Below are 19,550 nucleotides of genomic sequence, written 5' to 3' on the forward strand. Positions count from 1 at the left end.
CAGAAAACATTCATCTGAGTGGGTAAAACACACATGACAGTGTAATTAAAAGCCACTCAGTATGGTGGTATGGCAGTGAAGAGAGATTTTGGAGGCATGAGACTGCCAAGGGCTGGTGAGCTGGAGGTGTGGTGGGATGGGGCTGCCTCTTGAGCAAGAGGGATTCAGGTGGGGGAGATGAGACAGGTGGGGAGCACAGGTGAGGAATGAAAGAGAACAGCATGAGCAAAAGCCCAAAGCGAGAATTAACAAGATGTGAGGACTCCAGTCTGGTGGGGGTGTAGGCTTTGGAAATTAAGGGAGGAAGAGGGAAAGTAGGAAGGGGAGGTGGTAGGTTCTGGAGGGCCTCAGGAAGAGCTGACATTTGTGCAGGAGGCTGTTGGAAGGCCAAGGTTCCAGTCTGAGGCCCCTGCCGGGTAGCCGGGTAGCCAGGTGCACAGGTAGCCAGGTGCACTGGCAGTCAGTGTATGATTTTGCCCTGCCTCATTCCAGCGTCACTGGAGGCCCCAACTTTTGTTTTCTTTTCTCTTTTTGCTTTCACTTTTAACTTAGAAAAGTTGAAAGAGAGCTTATAGGGATACATGAAATCTTGTATTTCATGTATCCCTATAAGCTCTCTTTCAACTTTTCTGGCAGAAGGAGGGGCATAAATAAACAAGCATATTTGGACAGTGCTTTATTATCTACAAATGCTTTTCACATGATCTCACGCCATCCTCGCAATCACTCTGAGAGGAAATTTTCTTTTTCACTTGTAATAGCTTTTAAAAAGAATTGCAAAGTTAATATAAAACACAGGCCTGGTGTGAAAATTTCAAAGCCTACAGAAAAAAGAGAGTTTAAGGAACTTGAAAACTCTGGTTCACACCTTCTACCTTCTCAATTTATCATCTCTTTCAGTAATGACCAATGGGAATAGCTTGGGGTATATTCTCCCAGATCTGCAGGACAGGAATCACTAGCATATGTGACTACCGGGGACTTGAAATAGAGCGAGTCCCAGTTGCGATGTGCTATAAGTGTAAAGTACACACGGAGTTCAAAGACTTAGTGTGAAAAAAGAATGTAAATCCTTAATGACTTTATATTGATTAACTGTTGAAATGATACTATTTTAAATATATTGGGTAAAATAAAATATATTATTAAAGTAAATTTCTCCTGTTTTCTTTTTTATTTTTTTTTTTACTTTCTTAATGTGGCCCCTGGAAAGTTTAAAATTACATATATGCTCGTATTATATTTTTATTGCACAGCACTGCTCCAGACCTTTCTCTATAATTTACATTTATATACCCGTAAATGTGTATCTATACTTCTATATAGTTTTGTTATTTACATTAATGAGATCAGAGGATGTCTAGCTCTCCGTGATTTGCTTTTCCACTTAAAGATTTTTTTCTGTATAAGCACATGGAGATCAAGGTAGATATTCTGATAGATGAGGAAACTTATTCACATTAAGCAATGTGACCAGCTCGGCCAGTGACCAACGTGGCATTTGAACTCACATTCCCTAACTCCAAACCCAAGCTCTTTTTGCCTCAGGGGAGTTTAATTTGATGTTTAGATCATGAGGATCTACTATAGGTTCTTGCGTAAGAGGGCTAGGTTAAGTTCTGTTAAAGGAATTGATCTGACTGGAGTGGGAGTGGGGCACTGGAATAAGGACAGTTTGCTCCCTCATTGCAGCTGCTTGGAAGCCAAGTCTTGGCCTCCATGACACTGAAAAAGCTTAGCCTGGCACTGACTCCTCCCCCTCCCCACCCTTGGCCTTGGCTGGCACAGGGTTGCAGGTGAGCTGGCAGCATCGAGTGACCAGGCTGATGTGCTCCCATGAGAGTTCCTTCCAATTGGCCCAGTTCCTGCTGTTGGTGGGAGTTCCGGTGGCAAGTGTCCTCCTTCTGGTCCAGTGCCTTCGATGGCACTGTCCTCGCTGGCTGCCGCGGGGCCGTTGGAAGCTGGATAGCCAAGAAGAGCCAGTATCTGATCCTTCTCCCTTACCAGAAAATGAGTCCCCAAGGCAGTGCCTGCCTGCTACCCTACCGGAGATGGTTGCCTTCTACCAGGAACTGCACACGCCCACCCAGGGCCAGACCATTGTCCGTCAGCTGATGCACAAGCTGTTGGTGTTTTCGGCTCGAGAGGTGGATCACCGTGGAGGCTGCTTGATACTCCGGGATATGGGCATCTCTCTGCTCATTCCACCAGGTAACAGCGCCCAGCTCCCTTCTCAGCACGTAGTTGTTCAGATTGTGCGTTGTACAAGGGCACCACACTGAAGGGAGCATCATCCACAGACATCTTCGTAACTTTGAAAATTGTTCATATTTTTAGCATGACTTTATTAACTCCAAAGATGGATATATTACATATTTTTATGACAACTTCCTGGTAGGTGGAAGTAAAGTGCTTTGAACACTATGTTGTGACAGTCTCTAATAAAGGAAAATAAAGTAGAGAAAGAGCACGATTTGCAAATTCACGGCAGTTCTGGAAGGAAGGCGAGTGACTTGCACAAGACGACACCACAAATCAGCTCACAATCATCTTGCTCTTCTTCTGTACTGCCTTCCTATGTGTGCATCCTCTCTCTTGGGCTCCTGCTCCACCTCCCCTCCTATCTGGCCTGGCCTCCCCTGGGACAGGGGTATGCCTGCCTGCCAGGCCCATCTCAGCTCTCTGTCTTCCCAGGTGCTGTGGCAGTGGGCCGCCAGGAGCGGGTGTCACTGATTCTGGTGTGGGACTTGTCGGACGCCCCATCATTGTCCAAAGCCCAAGCGCTAGTGAGCCCCGTGGTGGCATGTGGCCCCCACGGGGCCTCCTTCCTGAAACCCTGCACTCTCACGTTCAAGCACTGTGCCCAGCAATCCAGCCATGCCTGCGCCTACAGCAGCAACACAAACCTGCTCGATGTCAAGGCCTGGAAGCCCCTGGGGCAGTCAGGGGGTCACACCTCCCTGGATGAGTGTCGCATCCACCTCTCCCACTTCAGGTAGGCCGGAGCCCAGCAACCTGTCCTTCCCACCCCTTTTCTCTGTCTGCCTCATCCTCATCTCTTCGTATGGAACCGCCCCTTTATCTGGCCCAGATGGCCTGCAAATCCCTTATTCCCATGTGTCGCTTCTCGGTCCTTCTATGCTGGTGTCTATGGCAGCTTGTGCCACTCCAACCCTGACCGAGACTGCGCATCCCCCTCTTGGTCTCTCTGCCTGTCTAGAGGGTCTGACTCAACCCCAGCCCTCTGTCCAGAGGGGGCCTGTCCCATCCCCACCTTTGTCTCTCTAAAATTGTCTATGTCCTGTGCCCCGGTTCAGGACTATCCCCCAACTCTCTAGGGCTGTTTGTTTCCTCCAGTTCTCTAACATGCCATCCCAACTCTTGCCTGTCCTTAGTTCTGTCTTTCTAGGATCTTAGACCCTTCTTCCTCTTATTCTCCTTGCCACCCATTAACCAGAACAGTGCCAAAGCATAGTGGTCCTGAGCTCACCTTTCCTCTCTACCACACCAGAGGATTTTTGCTGGCTCTTTGCCCACTCTGTGACGGTCACTGCATGTGACTCACTTTTTGTCCCTCTACCCACTCCCACTCCCCCCGCACCCCAGTTCCTCCCTATCATGCCCTGGACTGCTCTCCTCAGCTCCTTGGAGGGCCTCCACAGATTCCCTTGGCACAGCAGGAGCTGGGCGGCCGGTGCGCCGGCGTCCCATTTTCTCCCATACCCTGTCCCTGCCACCATCTCCCTTCTACTCTGCAGCCTCTACACCTGTGTGCTGGAGGCACCGGTGGGCCGCGAAGCTCGCAAATGGCTGCAGCTGGCGGTTTTCTGCTCGCCGCTGGCGCCGGGGCAGTCCCACCTGCAGCTGCGAGTCTACTTCCTCAACAACACGCCCTGCGCCCTGCAGTGGGCTCTGACCAACGAGCAGCCCCACGGTGGGCGCCTGCGTGGGCCCTGCCAGCTCTTCGACTTCACTGGGGCCCGAGGGGACCAGTGCTTGAAGCTCAAGTACATCTCTGAGGGTGAGGGAGACGGGCGGGGCCGGGGGGCGGGGTAGGGACAGGGCAGTAGGGAGGACCACTAGAGGGAGGGGTCTGGGCCTCCCTCTGGGGTGAAAATCTGGGAGCCTCAAGTTCCTTTTGGAGACTCCTGGGCAGGCAACAGTGTCAAGGCAATCCTCTGGCTTCTGCTACTGCCTCCAGGAGTCTCCAGGCTCCGCCCACTTTCTTCCTCTGTGGCTCACTCAGCCCTGGTCCCTCCATGGGAGGACAGGGTGATGCAGGATTGGAGGAAGGAGAGGTTTGGTACCCTCCAGGAGGAAAGGGAAGGCTTTTATTGTCCCATCTGGATGGAGCAGGTGTTGGAGGAGGAGTCTCACACTTCTGTGCTTGGACCCTCTTTCCTTCATGGCATGGACTGTGGGAATTTTCCATGGGGCCCAGGGTGCTTGTGTGGGTGTGGACTGGGCACACACTCATGGCTGCTCTTGGGGGTGGTGGATAGGAGGGTGAAGATTGGAGGGGAGGGTGCAAGGGTGAGAGGGCATATGTGTATGTAGGAGTGTATTGTGGTAGGAGGAAAACTACTTTGGGAACTTTCATTCACTTGAGACACCATCCAGACTTTGCTCCCTCATTGTCCCTCACCACAGTACCCTATATGGTACCTGCCACAGAACAGCCTTTCTTAAACACTTGCGGAAGCCCTGCTCTCTGAGGGCCTCCGCTATCTGTCTTCTTTCCAGGTTGGGAGAATGTGGATGACAGCAGTTGTCAGCTGGTTCCCCATCTCCACATCTGGCATGGAAAGTGCCCCTTCCGCTCCTTCTGCTTCCGGAGAAAAGCAGGTAGTCCAAGAGCCCAAGTCCACCTCCTGCCCTCTCCTCTCCTCTCCCCACCTCGTCACCTTGGAGCTCTGTAGCTCCTCATTCAGCCGTGCATACAGACTTTTCAAAGGCGAGGAACCACAACAGATCTTTGCAGAGAGAAAGATGGTGCATGCTGCCCAGCTTCTGCAGATTTCCAAAGCCTCACTGTAGAGTCCTTTTCACTTCTCCTGCTCTCTTATGCCAGGCCTTGTCCTTTCTCACCTGCCTTGTCCTCTCCTTTTTGTAGCCAATGAGAACGAGGACTGCTCAGCACTAACCAATGAGATCATTGTCACCATGCACACCTTCCAGGATGTGAGTTGGAGCTGAGGGGCAGAGGAAGGGAAGGGCCTGGGGGAACTCCTGGGCAAAGTGCGAGAGGGGTCTGGAGCCCAGTAAGTATGGCTCTAATTAGATAATCAATCAGGTGAAGATGGCACTTGGCCTCCAAGTTACTTTTCATCCCTGACTCTCTCTTGTCTATCCATGGATGAATTCAGTAGGAGGATAAAAGAACCAAACCTTACATTAACCCCTTCTCTCCACCCAGAGGAACTTGGGCATCAAAGAGAAGTGATTTCTTTCTAGGCCGATTATCTACATCCGAATGATGATGTTGCCTATTTTCGATGTGGAGATTGACCACGAAGGGGGTCTTTAGAAGGTGGGATGGGAGTTAGATATCACACTCTCCCAAGGCAAGATACGAAGGAATCAGGGTTGAGAGTCTTTAGGGAACCATGTGGCATCTTAGTGGAGAGTAGGCAGACACCCCTCATGGGTGTCACTTGGGGAGGAGGAACCAAAGAAAGGAGGAATGAAGGGAAGGGGACATGTATGCCTGAGTTCAGTGTCTCTGTTTTTGGATGACCTTCCCCCAGCCCCAAACTTCTGGTGTCTTAATATACACGCTGTTTGATTTTCATGTCCCAGGTCCCAAAGATCTCAGTAGGCAAACTGAAGGCTGAAGGTTTTGGGGAGCAGCAAAGCAGAGGGTGGAGGGTCCAGGGTGGAGTGAGGCTGAGTCTCCTGGTAAAGTGGCTTTGGGTAACAGACTTAAGGAAAGACGTGAAGAATGAAGATAGGTTCCCCAGCTTCTCGCCCAGGGGATGGCTTATGATCCCTAAGTGTGTTCCTGGCTCCTCTATTGGCCCAGGGCTTGGAGACCAAGTACATGGAAATCCTCAGATTCCAGGCATCAGAGGAAGAAGCTTGGGCAGCGCCGCCCCCTGTCTCCCAGCCGCCCCCATGCAATAGGTGAGGTGACAGTTGCTTGGGCTGCCTCCTGGGGGGTGTTCGGGATTCCTGCCCAGTGCCTACTGGGCAAGTATAGCATTTGGGGGGAGGGGTGTGTGTGGATCCAGACTGGGTGTCTTTGATCCTCCCCTCTGAGAACACCCTTCCCCCTGGCCTCAGGCTGCCCCCTGAGCTCTTTGAGCAGCTGCAAATGTTGCTGGAGCCAAGCAGCATCACTGGCAATGACTGGCGTCGACTGGCCTCCCACCTGGGGCTCTGTGGCATGAAGATCCGGTAAGAGGGGCGATGTCTGCGAATGGGAGAGGAGGGGGGATCTCAGGACCCTAGATAAGGAAGCAACTTAAAAGGCAGAGAATGGCTTTTCCCACCTTATTCCTCATAAAAGGGCAGCTCTTTCTATTTATCACTGTATTCTCAGTACCGAGAATGATGCCTGGTTCTTAGTAGGTATTCAATAAATACTTAAAAATGTATCAGTTAACATGTAAGTCATTTGGTATATATTGAATGCTTGACAAGCTGTGCCCTGAGGGGTAGAATGACAGACTATAAGATAATGCGTATAAAGCACGTCTCTGAGCAACTGGCAGATGTTAATTCAATAAATGTTAGCCATAATGGGGACGATGTAACCATGGTCTCTGTCGAGAGAAATCAGTAGAAGAATAAGTCTGAGCTTAGCCGCAGAACCGTGTCTATAAGTACAGTGGTCAGGGAAGACTTCACCCAGAAGATGGGACTAGAGCTGCACCCAGCTGGAAGCAGGGTGGATTTTAAAATCACCCATTTATTAAACATTTATCAATACCTACTATGTCTTGGAAAACTATGCTAAGCTTAGGGACACAGGATGAATGGTCCTAGCTCCTAGGAGCTCACACTCTAGTAAAGGATACAGAATGCTTAACAGAATAAAGGCGGATGTTCCTTGAGCCATACTGTATGTATCCACTATTGCAGAGTAAGTTGAAAACAAACAGAGACAGAAAAGCAAGAATAACGAAGACATGTGGAAGTTATGATCAGAAGTCGGAACTGAGGCGTGCAGAATGGTCTCCTTCCCCTGGGAGATGGAAATTAGAAAGGGCTACAGGGAGGTGGGGAAGGCGGACCAGCCTTTCTGTATGGGAGGAGTAACCGAGGTGGTTGTGGGCGGGGCATATACAAAGCCGGAAAGGGATAGGCCTTGAAAAGTAAGGTTCAAGATGAGAGCTGGTAGAAAAGGTTAGAAAAAACAGAGCGAGGCCAAGTAGTAGATGAGCCAGAAAGTCAGGGGTGTGGGCTTGGTTAGTAGGCAAAAGAGACTGGAAAGTTTTCGAGCAGGAGAGGGTCTTGCTAAAAGCCATGGTTTAGAACAACTATTTGCCCAGTAGTGGGTAGAACGTTGTGTCCTGGAGACAAGGAGGAGGTGGAGAGAGTGTGTTTAGGGTAGGGAAGGTAAAGAGGGCAATTACAGAACATCAGGGCTGGCAGCAACCTTAGAGGTCCTCTCATCCAAGCCTTGGGTGGAAGAAGAGGAAACTGAGGCTTAGAGAGGAATTGTCTTTGAGCCAGCGAAATCTCGGATTTCAAAATCCTGGGCCCTCATAGGTATGAGTCCCCTGGAAGGCAGGCAGCAGCAGAATACAGACCAGAGCTTGGGGCCCCGGGGTCGTGGGGCGGATCTCACTGCAGTGTCCCTCTCTCCTCTCCTCTTCTCCCACCCGCTCCTGGCCAGATTCCTGTCGTGCCAGCGCAGCCCTGCTGCAGCCATTCTGGAGCTGTTTGAAGAGCAGAATGGCAGTCTGCAGGAGCTGCACTACCTCATGACCCTCATGGAGCGGTTGGACTGCGCCTCCGTCATCCAGAACTACCTGAGCGGGTCGCACGGCGGCAGCCCAGGCCCGGTAGTACGTGGGGGCTCCTGGGAGAACCGGGGCCTGGAGCTGGAGCTGGAGCTGGACGAGAAGCTCTGAGCGCCCCGTTCGGGTAGGGCAAGATGGGGTGCGGTCGGCAGCACTCTGGGCACTGGGAGGCCGTGGGGTGTGCCCAGACACCTAGGAAGAACATAGAAGCTGTTTCTTGCTGCGCCCACCAACTTTATCAGAACCCTTGGAAGGTGCCTGGGGCCACCGCGAGGCTGGAGTGCCACTGTCAGCCTCCTTGGGTCAGGACCACCTTTGCGACCTGCTTTGTCCTCCTGCAGATCCCCTCCTGGACAGCAGGGGGCGCAGGAGCCCAGGAGATGGACCAGCGTGGCCAAACTGCAGAACGCTATTTACCAATGGACTGTGAGGTTGCCCTGTTGGCGCTCCTTAGGGACTGGTCAGTACACAGGTATTCACTGAGCACTTAGTGATAACTAGTATTGGACTGGGTATCATGGGGAATCCTGGAACATATGAGAGAATTTGGAGGCTTGACAAACCCACAGTTCTCCTGTGGGAGTCAAGATATGCTCAGATGAGCTGAGGACCAACTCTAAAACAACACATATCCTGTGGTTAGGGGATGTGGGTGTGGTATGAACTGTACTGCTTTAGGAATTGAGGAGAGAGGGAGCTGAGTATGGGCTGGAGCTGTGAGAAAGCTTCATGGAGGATGTTGGAGGGAGGATTTGGACACGCAAAGACTGGTTCAGAGATCTTTAGATGAGGGTAGAGGGAGATGGTTGGTTGGAGCCGTGGTAGGAGCCAAGAGTGAGTATGGAGCGCTGAGGCAATAAGGAGCCCGGTTTGCGGGGTGTGAGGCGAGGATAGCACAAGGGTTCAAGGCCAGATCTAAAGATGGGCAGTCGTACCTGGCTGTCTACCTGTCTCCTTTGCCTTCCTTTGTCTCTTTATTCTCCTTGCCTTTGTCTTCCTTTCTCTGCCATAAAGTCTGCTATAAAACATCAGAGCTGAAAAGAAACCATTTTTGCCCAACCTTTTTTTATCTCTTTATCTTAAACTGTGAGTTTTAAGTCCCTCTGACTTCATTTGGCTGTCACTATCTCCTGCAATCTTCCATCCCTGAATCTGTCTCTTTGTTACTCTACATTTTAGCATGGTTTTGTCTCTACCTCATACTGTGCCTGCATTTGTGTGTTTCTTTCTCTGAAACCCTCAGTCATTCCCCTCAGGCAGGTGTCTCTAAACCAATGTTATGTATCAAAGGCTATTGAAAGACACTGAGCTACCCTAGGAATGGATGGGTGGGGATTTTACCCTATAAATCAAGATCCAGTTTAGGGTCAGGAAATATAGGATAGGGATTAAAGAACACCCCAATCAGTCAAGAAATATTTGTTTAGCTCCTACTATGTGTTAGATACTGTGTAGAGAAGAGATTAATAGCTGGGTCCTGAAAAGAGAGCAAATGGTTTGATTCAACTCTAGCAATTCTTTTGTTTGCAAACAGGTGTTAGTTTTTTCAAGGGCAGGTGAACAATCTCTCTGAAAACACTAAATAATTTGCTTCTGTATTTAATTAAAAACATTAAGCCTTTTCCTATGATGAACATTGTTGTATAATAAAATGTGAAAATTGCTTTTCTTTGTTACTAACTGTATTATGCTGATTGATAAATTTGGTTGTCGGTATGAATGGTTTTATTTGGTAACATTGTACTGATGGGGATAGGTTGGAAGAGGCATTTTGGAAGCAACTTTCATGCTTCCAGTCTGGGTCCAGCATGGTGAATCAGGGAGGTTCGCTTCTCTTTCTACTAGGAGCAAGTTGGGCCTTTCAACCCTCCCTCTTTCCTCAGCTCCATCCATCCTCTCCCACCCTTCCAGTTACTGCTCCCACCCCACCCGGCACTGGCAGACACTCCAGATTGGTGCCTTGGCCTCCTTTCCCTGCACTTGGCTCAGGATTGGTCTGCCAGGAGCATCTTTCTCCCCTGGAGTCCCAGCATGGTTTTCCTTCTTTCTCTCATCAGCTCTTCCTTGCTTTCCATGCCAGCCAAAGGCATCTTTATTTTGTGTTCCTCCCTACCCTGGAACAATTTAAGTTTCACATCTTCTGGAATTGTGGATAGAAACCACAAGGGTTTCTGTGATGGGATGAATGCCTTCTGGATCCCTGCCGTAATTCCTCAGAATGGGCTTGTAGTGCTAGGAAGGGGAGGCTTGGAAATCTTGGGGTAGGTGGCAGGCTGCCTGATCCTTGTAGAGTGCATCCTGCGTTTCTTAAATCAAGCCCATTTGGCATGTATTTGTGGGCACCTAAAGCTGAGAGATGGTGTGTTCTGTGGGCGTTAGGAGACTTAGTGCTCAGCCTGACTCTAGCGCTAATTAACACAGCTCTCATCTCTGGCTTCAGTGTCTTTACCCTTGGAATGAAACAACCACGTTCCAGGCACTCCAAGGGCCTTTTGATTCCATGGGCCTAGGCAGAGATGGCACACTGGTGACCCAGGGGACAGTCATTTGGGAATTTATTCTTTGCATATGGCCTTTAAATAGAAAATTTGGTCACTGCTCTGGCCTTACCTCTAGAGTTTTTCCATGGTAGGTTATCTGCCTGGTCCCTAAAAACTCCAAATTTGTGACTTCTGCTCTTAACACATGTTGTAGAGGCCCATGACTAAACTTCCTGTTGGGTTTAGAGCTTAGAGGGGAATACGCAGGAGATATTCAGCCTTGGTCTGTATGTTTAGAGGCTCCAGTGCTCAGAGGTCACATGTGTCCTCGGTACCCCGTTTGCCGGCTGAGAGACATTCATGCCAGTGTCCAGATCCATGCTTGCCAACAGAAAAACAATGAAAGCTGCATATTTAATTTTATATTTTCTAGTAGTAACATCTAAAAGTATAAAAAAAAACCTAGTGAAGTCAGTTTTAACATATATTGTTTAACCTAATATCCAGAATATTATGATTCCACATGTGACCAATATAAAAATTATTAATGACATATTTTATATTCTTTTTCTCACAAAGTATTGAAATTTGGTGTGTATTTTACAATTATAGCACATCTTGTTTTGTGTCAAAAATGTGCTAAATTTTCATTGGAAATATTTGATCTGTATTTAGCTTTCATAAAATTTACAGAAGAAAAGTACATTTACATACACAAACTAAAAGTTTTTCAAATATGAAATTAGGTATAAATTAGAGAAAAAATTTTTTTAAATTGCCTATAGCACCTGGTATTTCTAGGTGGTCTCCCATCCAAGAACTAACCAGGCTCGACCCTGCTTAGCCTCTGAGATCAGACTAAATTTTAAAATTTAAATCAATTGCAATAAAATTAAATAAAAATGCAGTTCCTCAGTTGTACTAGCCACATTTCAAGTGCTCAGTAGCTATATGTGGCTAGTAGGTACTGTAATGAACAGTGTAGGTATGGATTATGGATCCACCTGGGCATAACTTTATAGTGTACTCGGTCATTCGTTCACCAAATATTTGCTGAATATCCATCCTGCACAAAGTGTTGGTGATAAAAATTCGGTGAAGAAAAGCATTCTTGTTTTGTAGGAGCTCCTGGAATGGTGGCAACCAGAGAGAAGGGCATTTCTTTTCTATCCTTTTCTACACCTCTCTCAAAAAGGAAATGGATGAGGTCCAGTCAGATTCACTCTGCTGCAGGAATGGTTCATACTGCAGGGTAGTGGAGAGGCCATGGATTCAGAGTCAGATGTTCTTGGCTCACCCAGCACATTAGGTGGGTTTTGGTTCCCGACAATAGAATTCACTCTGGCCGGTTGAGACAGACAGGGGATTTTATCCTGAAGGATAATTTAGAGGGATGAGAATTAAAACTGAGGTAAAGTTTCCAGTAATGTGCAGACAGGGGATTTTATCCTGAAGGATAAACATTTAGAGGGCTGAGAATTAAAACTGAGGTAAAGTTTCCAGTAATGTGACCTAATTAAAGTGTGCTGTAGAACCAGCCCAGAGTTGTGGGCAGGGGGGTACTGGTATATTTATGGTTGCTGCTGCTGAGAACTAGATCTCAGGAACTCAGCTTTACTGCGGCCGCTCCTGCCCCATTGCTGCCATTTCCAAGTTGGGAACCAGACCTTACCACCCATCTGAAAGCTGAGGCCTCTGCTGCCATCCACATCAGCAAAAATGGAAGCTCTGTATAAGGCACTGCCTGCTTCTTCATGCTATCTTTTTCTGGAACCACCTCAAGTGTGGGCATCAGCTTGTCAGAGCCCAGATTACATGCTGAATCCTAGCTGCAAAGGAGTCTGGAAATTTGAATTCTGACTTTAATATTGGGGAAGTGGGACTCATTACATGAAAATATTCCCAAATATGCGAAAATCTACTCAAAAGTTGATGGACAACCACAAATAGGACAGATTTCCACTACGGCCAGGATGTAGTTAATGCTGTGGCCTCAGAGAGCAAACTCTTCACAAGAAGAATCATGCCTACAGCAGGTATTGGTGTTATTCCCTGATCTTCAGAATCTTCTCAATAAAGTATGACTGTACACATCCCTCAAAACATCCCTCTGATTCCACAGTCCAGGATCAGACCTCAACATGTTTCATGAAAATGTAGAAAAAGCTCACCAACAGTAATTAACTGATTTACTCAATGCCTTCTCCAGCCTCATGTGACTTCTTGTACTGCAGAAGCTAAAAAGTCAACCTACATTTTCCAGATTCCTGGGCAGATGGAGATCTAGATTGGTTCTGCCAATAAGCTGAACTCATGTAGGACCTTGCTTTGGTATTAAATAGTGTGGAGAGCTAAACAGGGCATGAGGCTGGTGGTTATTTTGAGGCTTTTGACTGGTCCAGTAGCCAGCGGCTATGGCAGCATCTTCCCGACTTGGCAGCTTCTTTGGTGGCCTTTTTCTGTGCTGTGGTTTGGAGAAGTTCTCCTCAGAGTCTGTTCCTTCAGCCCTTCCAATGATTCTGTGGACTATGTAGACTTGGTAATGTGTTGTTCTGTGCTTAAACTAGCTAGAGAGGCATTCTGTAATATACAACTAAGACCCCTATCCAATGTGCCCATGATTCTTTCTTTGGAAAGACTGTCTCTTATTCTGTGATCATACTTTCCCTTCTTTGTTGGTGTCAAGTGGTCTATTATCTTATGAAAGGATAGTAATAGAGATGATAGTTTTATTAAAATGTCTTTACTTGGAAAAATAAAAAGATAATTAATCCTATATTGATTTCCCCTTCCCAAATTAAAAACAAAACAAAAAAAATTATTGGTCTTTGAAATACAAAAGCCTGAGAAATCTCTTTTATGAAAACTGCCATCCTTACTCATCCTTTTTAAAGGTATGTTTATTCATCTGCTCAGCATATATTTGACTACTTATTATGTGCTTAGAATCATGATGTTCTCTCATTTATTTTCTTACCTTCAGGTAATCTTTCTCATGCTGTCTTAATTCTAGCCTATGCTAGTTTCTTGTTGGGGGACATATTACAGGTCCTGGCCAACAGAAAGCTCACGTCAATACTAGCTGGTTAGTATCATAATGTCATAAAGACATTAGCCCGAGGACAGAAATATGCTTTATATTAGCTAGCAAACTTCAGGTGAGAGTAGATTTGTTTTCCAAATAAACGAGGAAAAATGCAATAAGAAAATTACTAATATTTAGGAAATGCTGAAGTGGGTGAAAATGGGATTTTAGAAACATTTCTTAGCGGAGCAGAGAGTAGAGATGAGGATGGAGAAGAGTCTAACACCTGATCCGGGGAGGAATCAGCTATCCTGCCGCTAGAAATACCAGAAAAACATGAGGAGAACGTGTGTCAGAGGAGACCCAGTGACATCAGTCATCTCAGAGATCTACCAGGAAAACCTTCATTATTGCTTGTGCCCATTGTATACCCACCCATGGGCTTCCCCAGAGTTGGGCTCTTGAACTGGAGCTGAAGAGGCCTTCCGTGGCTAGGTGGCAGAAGTGGACAACTTTCAGTGTACGCGCGCTGAGTCCCTGGGAAGCTCCCATTTCTGGAGATTTCTTTGTGTGTGTACTGTTCTTTCTGCCTGTGACTACCCCCTTCTTTCTGGGCTGAGCTGGTCAGATATCACTCTGGTAACTTCCCCGCTGGGAACAGATCAGGCCACCCCCTTACTTTAGCTTTTGTCTCTTTCCTTTAATGAACTCTTTTTAGATTTAGTTGATTTCATCAAAGCAGAATGTGGTTCCATTTCCTTGAAGCCCAGTCTTGGAAGCCTGGTAATATGGGTCAAAGTAAGGACTCTGGAACCCCACAGACTTGAACTTAAAAAACAGCTCCATCATTTTCCGTGAAGACTTGGGCAAGTTACTTAATGTGTCTGAGGTTCCATCTCCGTGTCTGGATGATGGGGATGATAATGCCCTCCTCGAAAGACTGTTGTGAGAATTAATAAGGCCATGAATGTAAAACACTCAGCCTACTGTCTGCACATTGTTTGGCTCAATGACATTTGAGGTCTTCCTCTTGTAACACTACGCAGCAACCCCTAAGCTGGACATTTATTGATTTCCACTACAGAACATCCTGTCCCCCTCTTTAACAGCACCCCAATTTCCTTTCAGGAATCATTTTCCCCCCAACTGGGAGTAGTCTTTAGAGGGAGATAATGCCAAAGAGGCAGATCCTTTCTCTTCTGCCCTTGGTGTAGCCACAGGGCTGGGACATGACCCATGCCATTGTCATTCTAGACATTGAATCCTGAGATAGTAAATAGTAGATAGTGCTATGGACTGAATGTTTGTTGCCCCTTAAAATTCATATTTTAAAATCTGAACCCTTAATATGATGGCATTAGAAAACGGGGCCTTTGGGTAATTAAGTCATGAATGAGGTCATGAATGGGAGTAGTATCCTTATAAGAAGAGGCATGAGAGCTTTTGCTTCCCCTCTCTCTGCTCTGCTCTCAGTCACATGAGGATACAACAAGAAGCCTGTATGAAACCAGGGAGAGAGCTCTCACTTGACACCAGATTGCTGGCACCTTTATTTTGGACTCCCTAGGCTCTAGAATTGTGAGAATTCAATGTTTCTTGTTAAGCTACCAAGTCTATGGTATTCTATTATAGCAGTCTGAACTAAGTAAGACAGGATGTGTTAGTGGCTCTTCAGAGCCATGGAGATGCCAGGGGCCCCTCCCAGAAAATTCCTTTTTAGCTTATGTTAGCCAGAATTGGTTTGTTTTGCTTAGCCCAGTATAATACCTCTTAACCTTATAAGCCATGAAATAGTCTAGACTCTGTATTAGTAGTTATCTACTGCTGTGTAACAAATTATCCCCGAACTTAGTGGCTTAAAACAACAATAAGCCATTTATTAACTCAGTTTCTATGGGTCAGTGTAGTTTTTGGTTCAGGGTCTCTCTTGTGGTTGCAGCACCTGAAGGTTTGACTGAGACTGGAGGATCGACTTCCATAGTGACCTATTCACGTGGCTGGCAGGTTGGTGCTGGTTACCGGCTAGGGGTCTCAGTTCCTCTGCCCATGAGGCTCTCATAGAACTTCTGAGATTCTTCACAGCCTGACAGCTGCATCGTTGATTCTAGATGTTGTGATGGAGTGTCAGAGATAAAAGCAGCCGTAACCTCTGGGTATGGAACTGTTTTCTGCCAGACAAGTCAACATTCTTCCTCTGAAGTTTCTAAACAAAAAAGGCTTATTTTAACCTTGGCTACTCCTAACAGTTTTGTTCTCCAGCTGCCTAAAGTATGATCATCTTAGGAAAGCTTGGAGCAATATTATTTAATCCTTTTTCATAAGGTTTTGTAAGTTCATAGTACTCCTTGGCAACCATTTCTCAGTAGGTCCTCACAACAACCCTATAAGGCAAACAGGGACAGATGCAGTGACCCCATTTCACAAATGAGACTGAGGCCTATGGCCAATAGGTGTTAGTCAGGCACAGTGGTTAAAGAAACAGTGTCTGCAAACAGAGAGGGCTGGATTTCAAATCCAAGTCTGCCATTTACTAGTGTGACCTTGAATGAGTTGTTCCACATCGGTCTGTCTCCGTTTTTGCCTCTGTAAAGTGGGGCTAACAATAGTTGGTGCCAGTATTCAGAATTGTTAGAGTTAAATCAGATTATGTGTATAAAACACTTAGCATAGTGTTTGGCACTTCATAAGCACTCAGCAAATGTGAGTTGTTGTAATGAACATTAGCTCAGGCTAGGCCACATTATACATTAGTAATTTGCACAGTGAGTTGGTTTGTTCTCATTGGCAAACACACTCTTTGGAGCTTGGAAATAAGGACAACGAACCTCTCTCCTTCTCTTCCCACCCACCTCGCCAATGGCTTCTCCTCTCTCCTTCCTCCTCAGTTATCTTTTATATTACCTGAATATTTGAAGAATGCAGGGTTGTAAAAATTTATAGGGTTCCTGTGTAGTATCCAATTTATAGCAGGCCTTCAGGAAACTGTTCAATAAGTACTTGTTAACTCAATCAGAAATCAAGTCATCCACGCGGATAAATGATTAGCTGCCCAACTGGCTGAGCAGTGCGCACATGCTCCTGCCAAGCTCCTTCTGGTTCACCTGTTCATCTTAAACCCAGATCTTGGTCAGTGCCACCTGTGGCCTTCCCAAGAGGCAACTTCGGTGGTAGGATGTGCAGATCCCCTCAGACCAAAAATAATACCCGCCAATTGACAACACTTCTCAGCTTAATAGGCCATGCCACCTTCATTATCTTCTTAGATTCTCTTTTGCAGAGAACTCAGGGCTGAGAGGTTCAGTGATTTTCCTAAGCGAAGGCTCTAGACTCAAATTCAAGCTTCCTTTTCCTAAAACCTGGACAGTGATGCCACTTAAAATGTCTGCCCAAGCCCACACCCCTGTTAGAGCAAAGTCTTGCACCTTCATTAGATCCCTGTTAATAAAACAGGCAAAACACACATTTTATCTGAAGGGGATCCAGCTCTACTTCGATAGTTAAAATTAGTTTGTCAGAGAAGATTGCTATTATCTAGGGCAAGCATTTATCCTTATCATCATCTTTGGGTGTGACTGAGTGGAGGCTGACAGCTGTCCACAAGAACACATTTCTCTCTTCGTCATTGTAACAGAATTGTATGGGGAACACATTTCCCAGTCTCGCTGCAGTTAGGCTAGGCCATGTAATGAAGTTCTCACCAACAGAATGTGAGTGGTGTGAGACTTCTAGGCCCAGTGCCTTAGGATAATCAGCATGCTTCCTCCATACTCCCTTTCTCCTTCCCATTGACTGAAAACAGACATGCCAGTGACCCAGCTTACACCGTGAGAATGAAGACCACGTTTTAGGAGATGGCAGAGAAACAAGCTGATGAGAGCCTGGGTCACTGACTCTCTACCTGAAGCAGAGCTATCTGCTGACCAGGAAGGCTCCCTCAGATGTTACATGAGAAAGAAACCTCTAACTTCTTTAAGCCACTGGGTTATTGTTGGGTCTCTTTGTGACAGCAGACTACCTACCTGTCAGAATTTACACACATGAACTGCTTTGCATGGAGACTGGCACATAGTAAATTCTCAGTAAATATTAGCCCTTACTGTGCCTTACTTGTGTATCAGAACTTTGTATTCATCGCTAAGTCTGAGTGGAGAATTCAGGATCGGTTTTCACAGGGGCTCTATTGGACATGGCTGCCCTGCTCTAGTGCAGGGCACTGGGGTGGGCGTCTGCCCTCCTAACTGCATGGAACTTTGCAAGGCTCCAGGCCAGAGGAGTCCAGTGGACTTTCTTAGGCTTTCTGACATCAGGAGGTAGCTTCTTGAATTCACTCCTTAGTGACCTTTGCCCCTGGTAGAAGGACCCCAGTGAGGCAACACCCTGGAGTATCTGACAACAGAGGGCATCCATAGATGGGATGAGAGTAAGGCACAGAATACAGTAGACTACCAGTGGGCTTGTGTGAGAAACCTCCAGAGGTCCCCAGTAATAACTGGGTGAGATTTGGGGTGAAGTAGGAGCTCTGTAATAGTGAATAGGGGCAAAAACTGGTGAAACGTGAGTGACATCAGTAATCGTGAGCCTCTCTGTAGACAGGTAAGGCTGGAAAAGTTGGGTTACCCTGAAATAAAGTTACCCTAAAATAAAAACATCTACAAAGTGAGGGGGCATCTATGATATTTTATACTTCTTGTGTTTGAAACGAAGGCTCTTACGGCACTATTCATGTTTTTGTGTTGTTCTTTACTTATTAGGAACTACTAAGAATTTCTCCACTCCCATGCTGGCCTTATATTTTCCACAGGATGTTTCTATATGTCTTTAAAATTTTTTTGTTTAGTTTTTTACTTTGAAGAAACTGTAGACTCATAAGAAGTTGCATAAGAAGTCAGAGAGCTCTGACAGCCTCATCATCCACAGCCCCCAGCGGTAGTATCTTACTAACTATAGTGCCTCATTGAAACCAGAGAATGAGCATTGGCACAGTACAATCAACTAGACCACAGACCTTACTCGAATTTCATCAGTTTTTGCAAGTACTCATTGTTTAGTATGTCTTCGTGCATAATTCTATGATATTTTATCACATTTATAGATTCCTATAACACGGCCATCACCACATCTCAACATCTTTTGCTTCATAGTAGCAACACATATGTTAAAAACCTACAGTGCAGTGAGGAAGAGCATGTGAGCTTTGTCAACAGGCAGATCTGGTTTCGAATTCTGGCTTCTTCATGCGATAGCTGTATAACGTTAGACAGGAATGAAACTTAAGCTTTCTGAACCTGTTTCCCCATCTAGAATGGGGATAATACAAATATTACCTGCTCCCTGGGTTGTCTTGAAGACTGAATGAGATTCTTCCCAGCAGTACATATACTATGTTCTGCTGTTATCAGTATCCTGGTGTCAGTGCCTTTTGACTTTACATCTCAGGGTTGTTGACTCCGCTTCTGGGATAGTTAAGAAAGAAAAAAAATGTAGGAGAACCTGCATGTGATGTACTCAGCACACTGGGATTATACTTCTCAGCTCCCCTCCTTAACACTTGCCTGTGATAACTGCATGGCAAGGTCCCTGACATCAGCCTTGCTGACACATGTCCCATTATGCCCCCTCCTGACAGATGCCAAGGAAAAGTTTCTCAAAGGCCCCATTTGACTCTCTTCCATCTTTCTTTATCTTTGAAAAACCTCTCTTGTTTTGCATCTGCCTTGTCACCTTTCCCCTTTCCTTCCTCCTACCTCCTTATCTTTTAATCATGGCCAAAGGAAGCAATTGCCATTGTACATATGAAACCATTATATACAGAAATACACTTGTGCTAATGAGGATTTTATTAGGGAAAACTTGGTTGAAGAGAGATTATATACTCACATTAACATCTCTCATTAGGCTGTGAGCTCTTTGAAGCCAAAGATTCTTTATTTGAGTTGTTAAGGCACTTTTGGGCACTCATGCATACCAACCCTCCAAATAATAATCCCTCACAAATGATGATAGCTTTCATTGGCTGAGCCCCTACTATGTTCTTGTCAGAGTGCCTGAAGCTCTAATTCATACAACATCTTACGAAAT

The 19,550-nt window shown here is 46.3% G+C and overlaps 1 protein-coding gene across 1 annotated transcript in view; it reads left to right on the forward strand.

Moving 5' to 3' along the window:
• Positions 1 to 9,584, forward strand: part of UNC5CL (unc-5 family C-terminal like) — a 12,641-nt gene extending 3,057 nt beyond the window's left edge. The window contains exons 2-9 of the mRNA XM_006926583.3: positions 1,789 to 2,211; positions 2,695 to 2,995; positions 3,759 to 4,021; positions 4,744 to 4,845; positions 5,114 to 5,181; positions 6,023 to 6,123; positions 6,283 to 6,396; positions 7,841 to 9,584. Coding sequence (XP_006926645.1) covers positions 1,827 to 2,211; positions 2,695 to 2,995; positions 3,759 to 4,021; positions 4,744 to 4,845; positions 5,114 to 5,181; positions 6,023 to 6,123; positions 6,283 to 6,396; positions 7,841 to 8,078 — 1,572 coding nt within the window. The 5' untranslated portion in view covers positions 1,789 to 1,826 and the 3' untranslated portion in view covers positions 8,079 to 9,584. The remainder of the gene's footprint in view (positions 1 to 1,788; positions 2,212 to 2,694; positions 2,996 to 3,758; positions 4,022 to 4,743; positions 4,846 to 5,113; positions 5,182 to 6,022; positions 6,124 to 6,282; positions 6,397 to 7,840) is intronic.
• The last annotated feature ends 9,966 nt before the right edge of the window (positions 9,585 to 19,550 follow it).

Source organism: Pteropus alecto, unplaced genomic scaffold (genome assembly GCF_000325575.1).
Source record: "Pteropus alecto unplaced genomic scaffold, ASM32557v1 scaffold7, whole genome shotgun sequence".
NCBI classification, from domain to species: domain Eukaryota; kingdom Metazoa; phylum Chordata; class Mammalia; order Chiroptera; family Pteropodidae; genus Pteropus; species Pteropus alecto.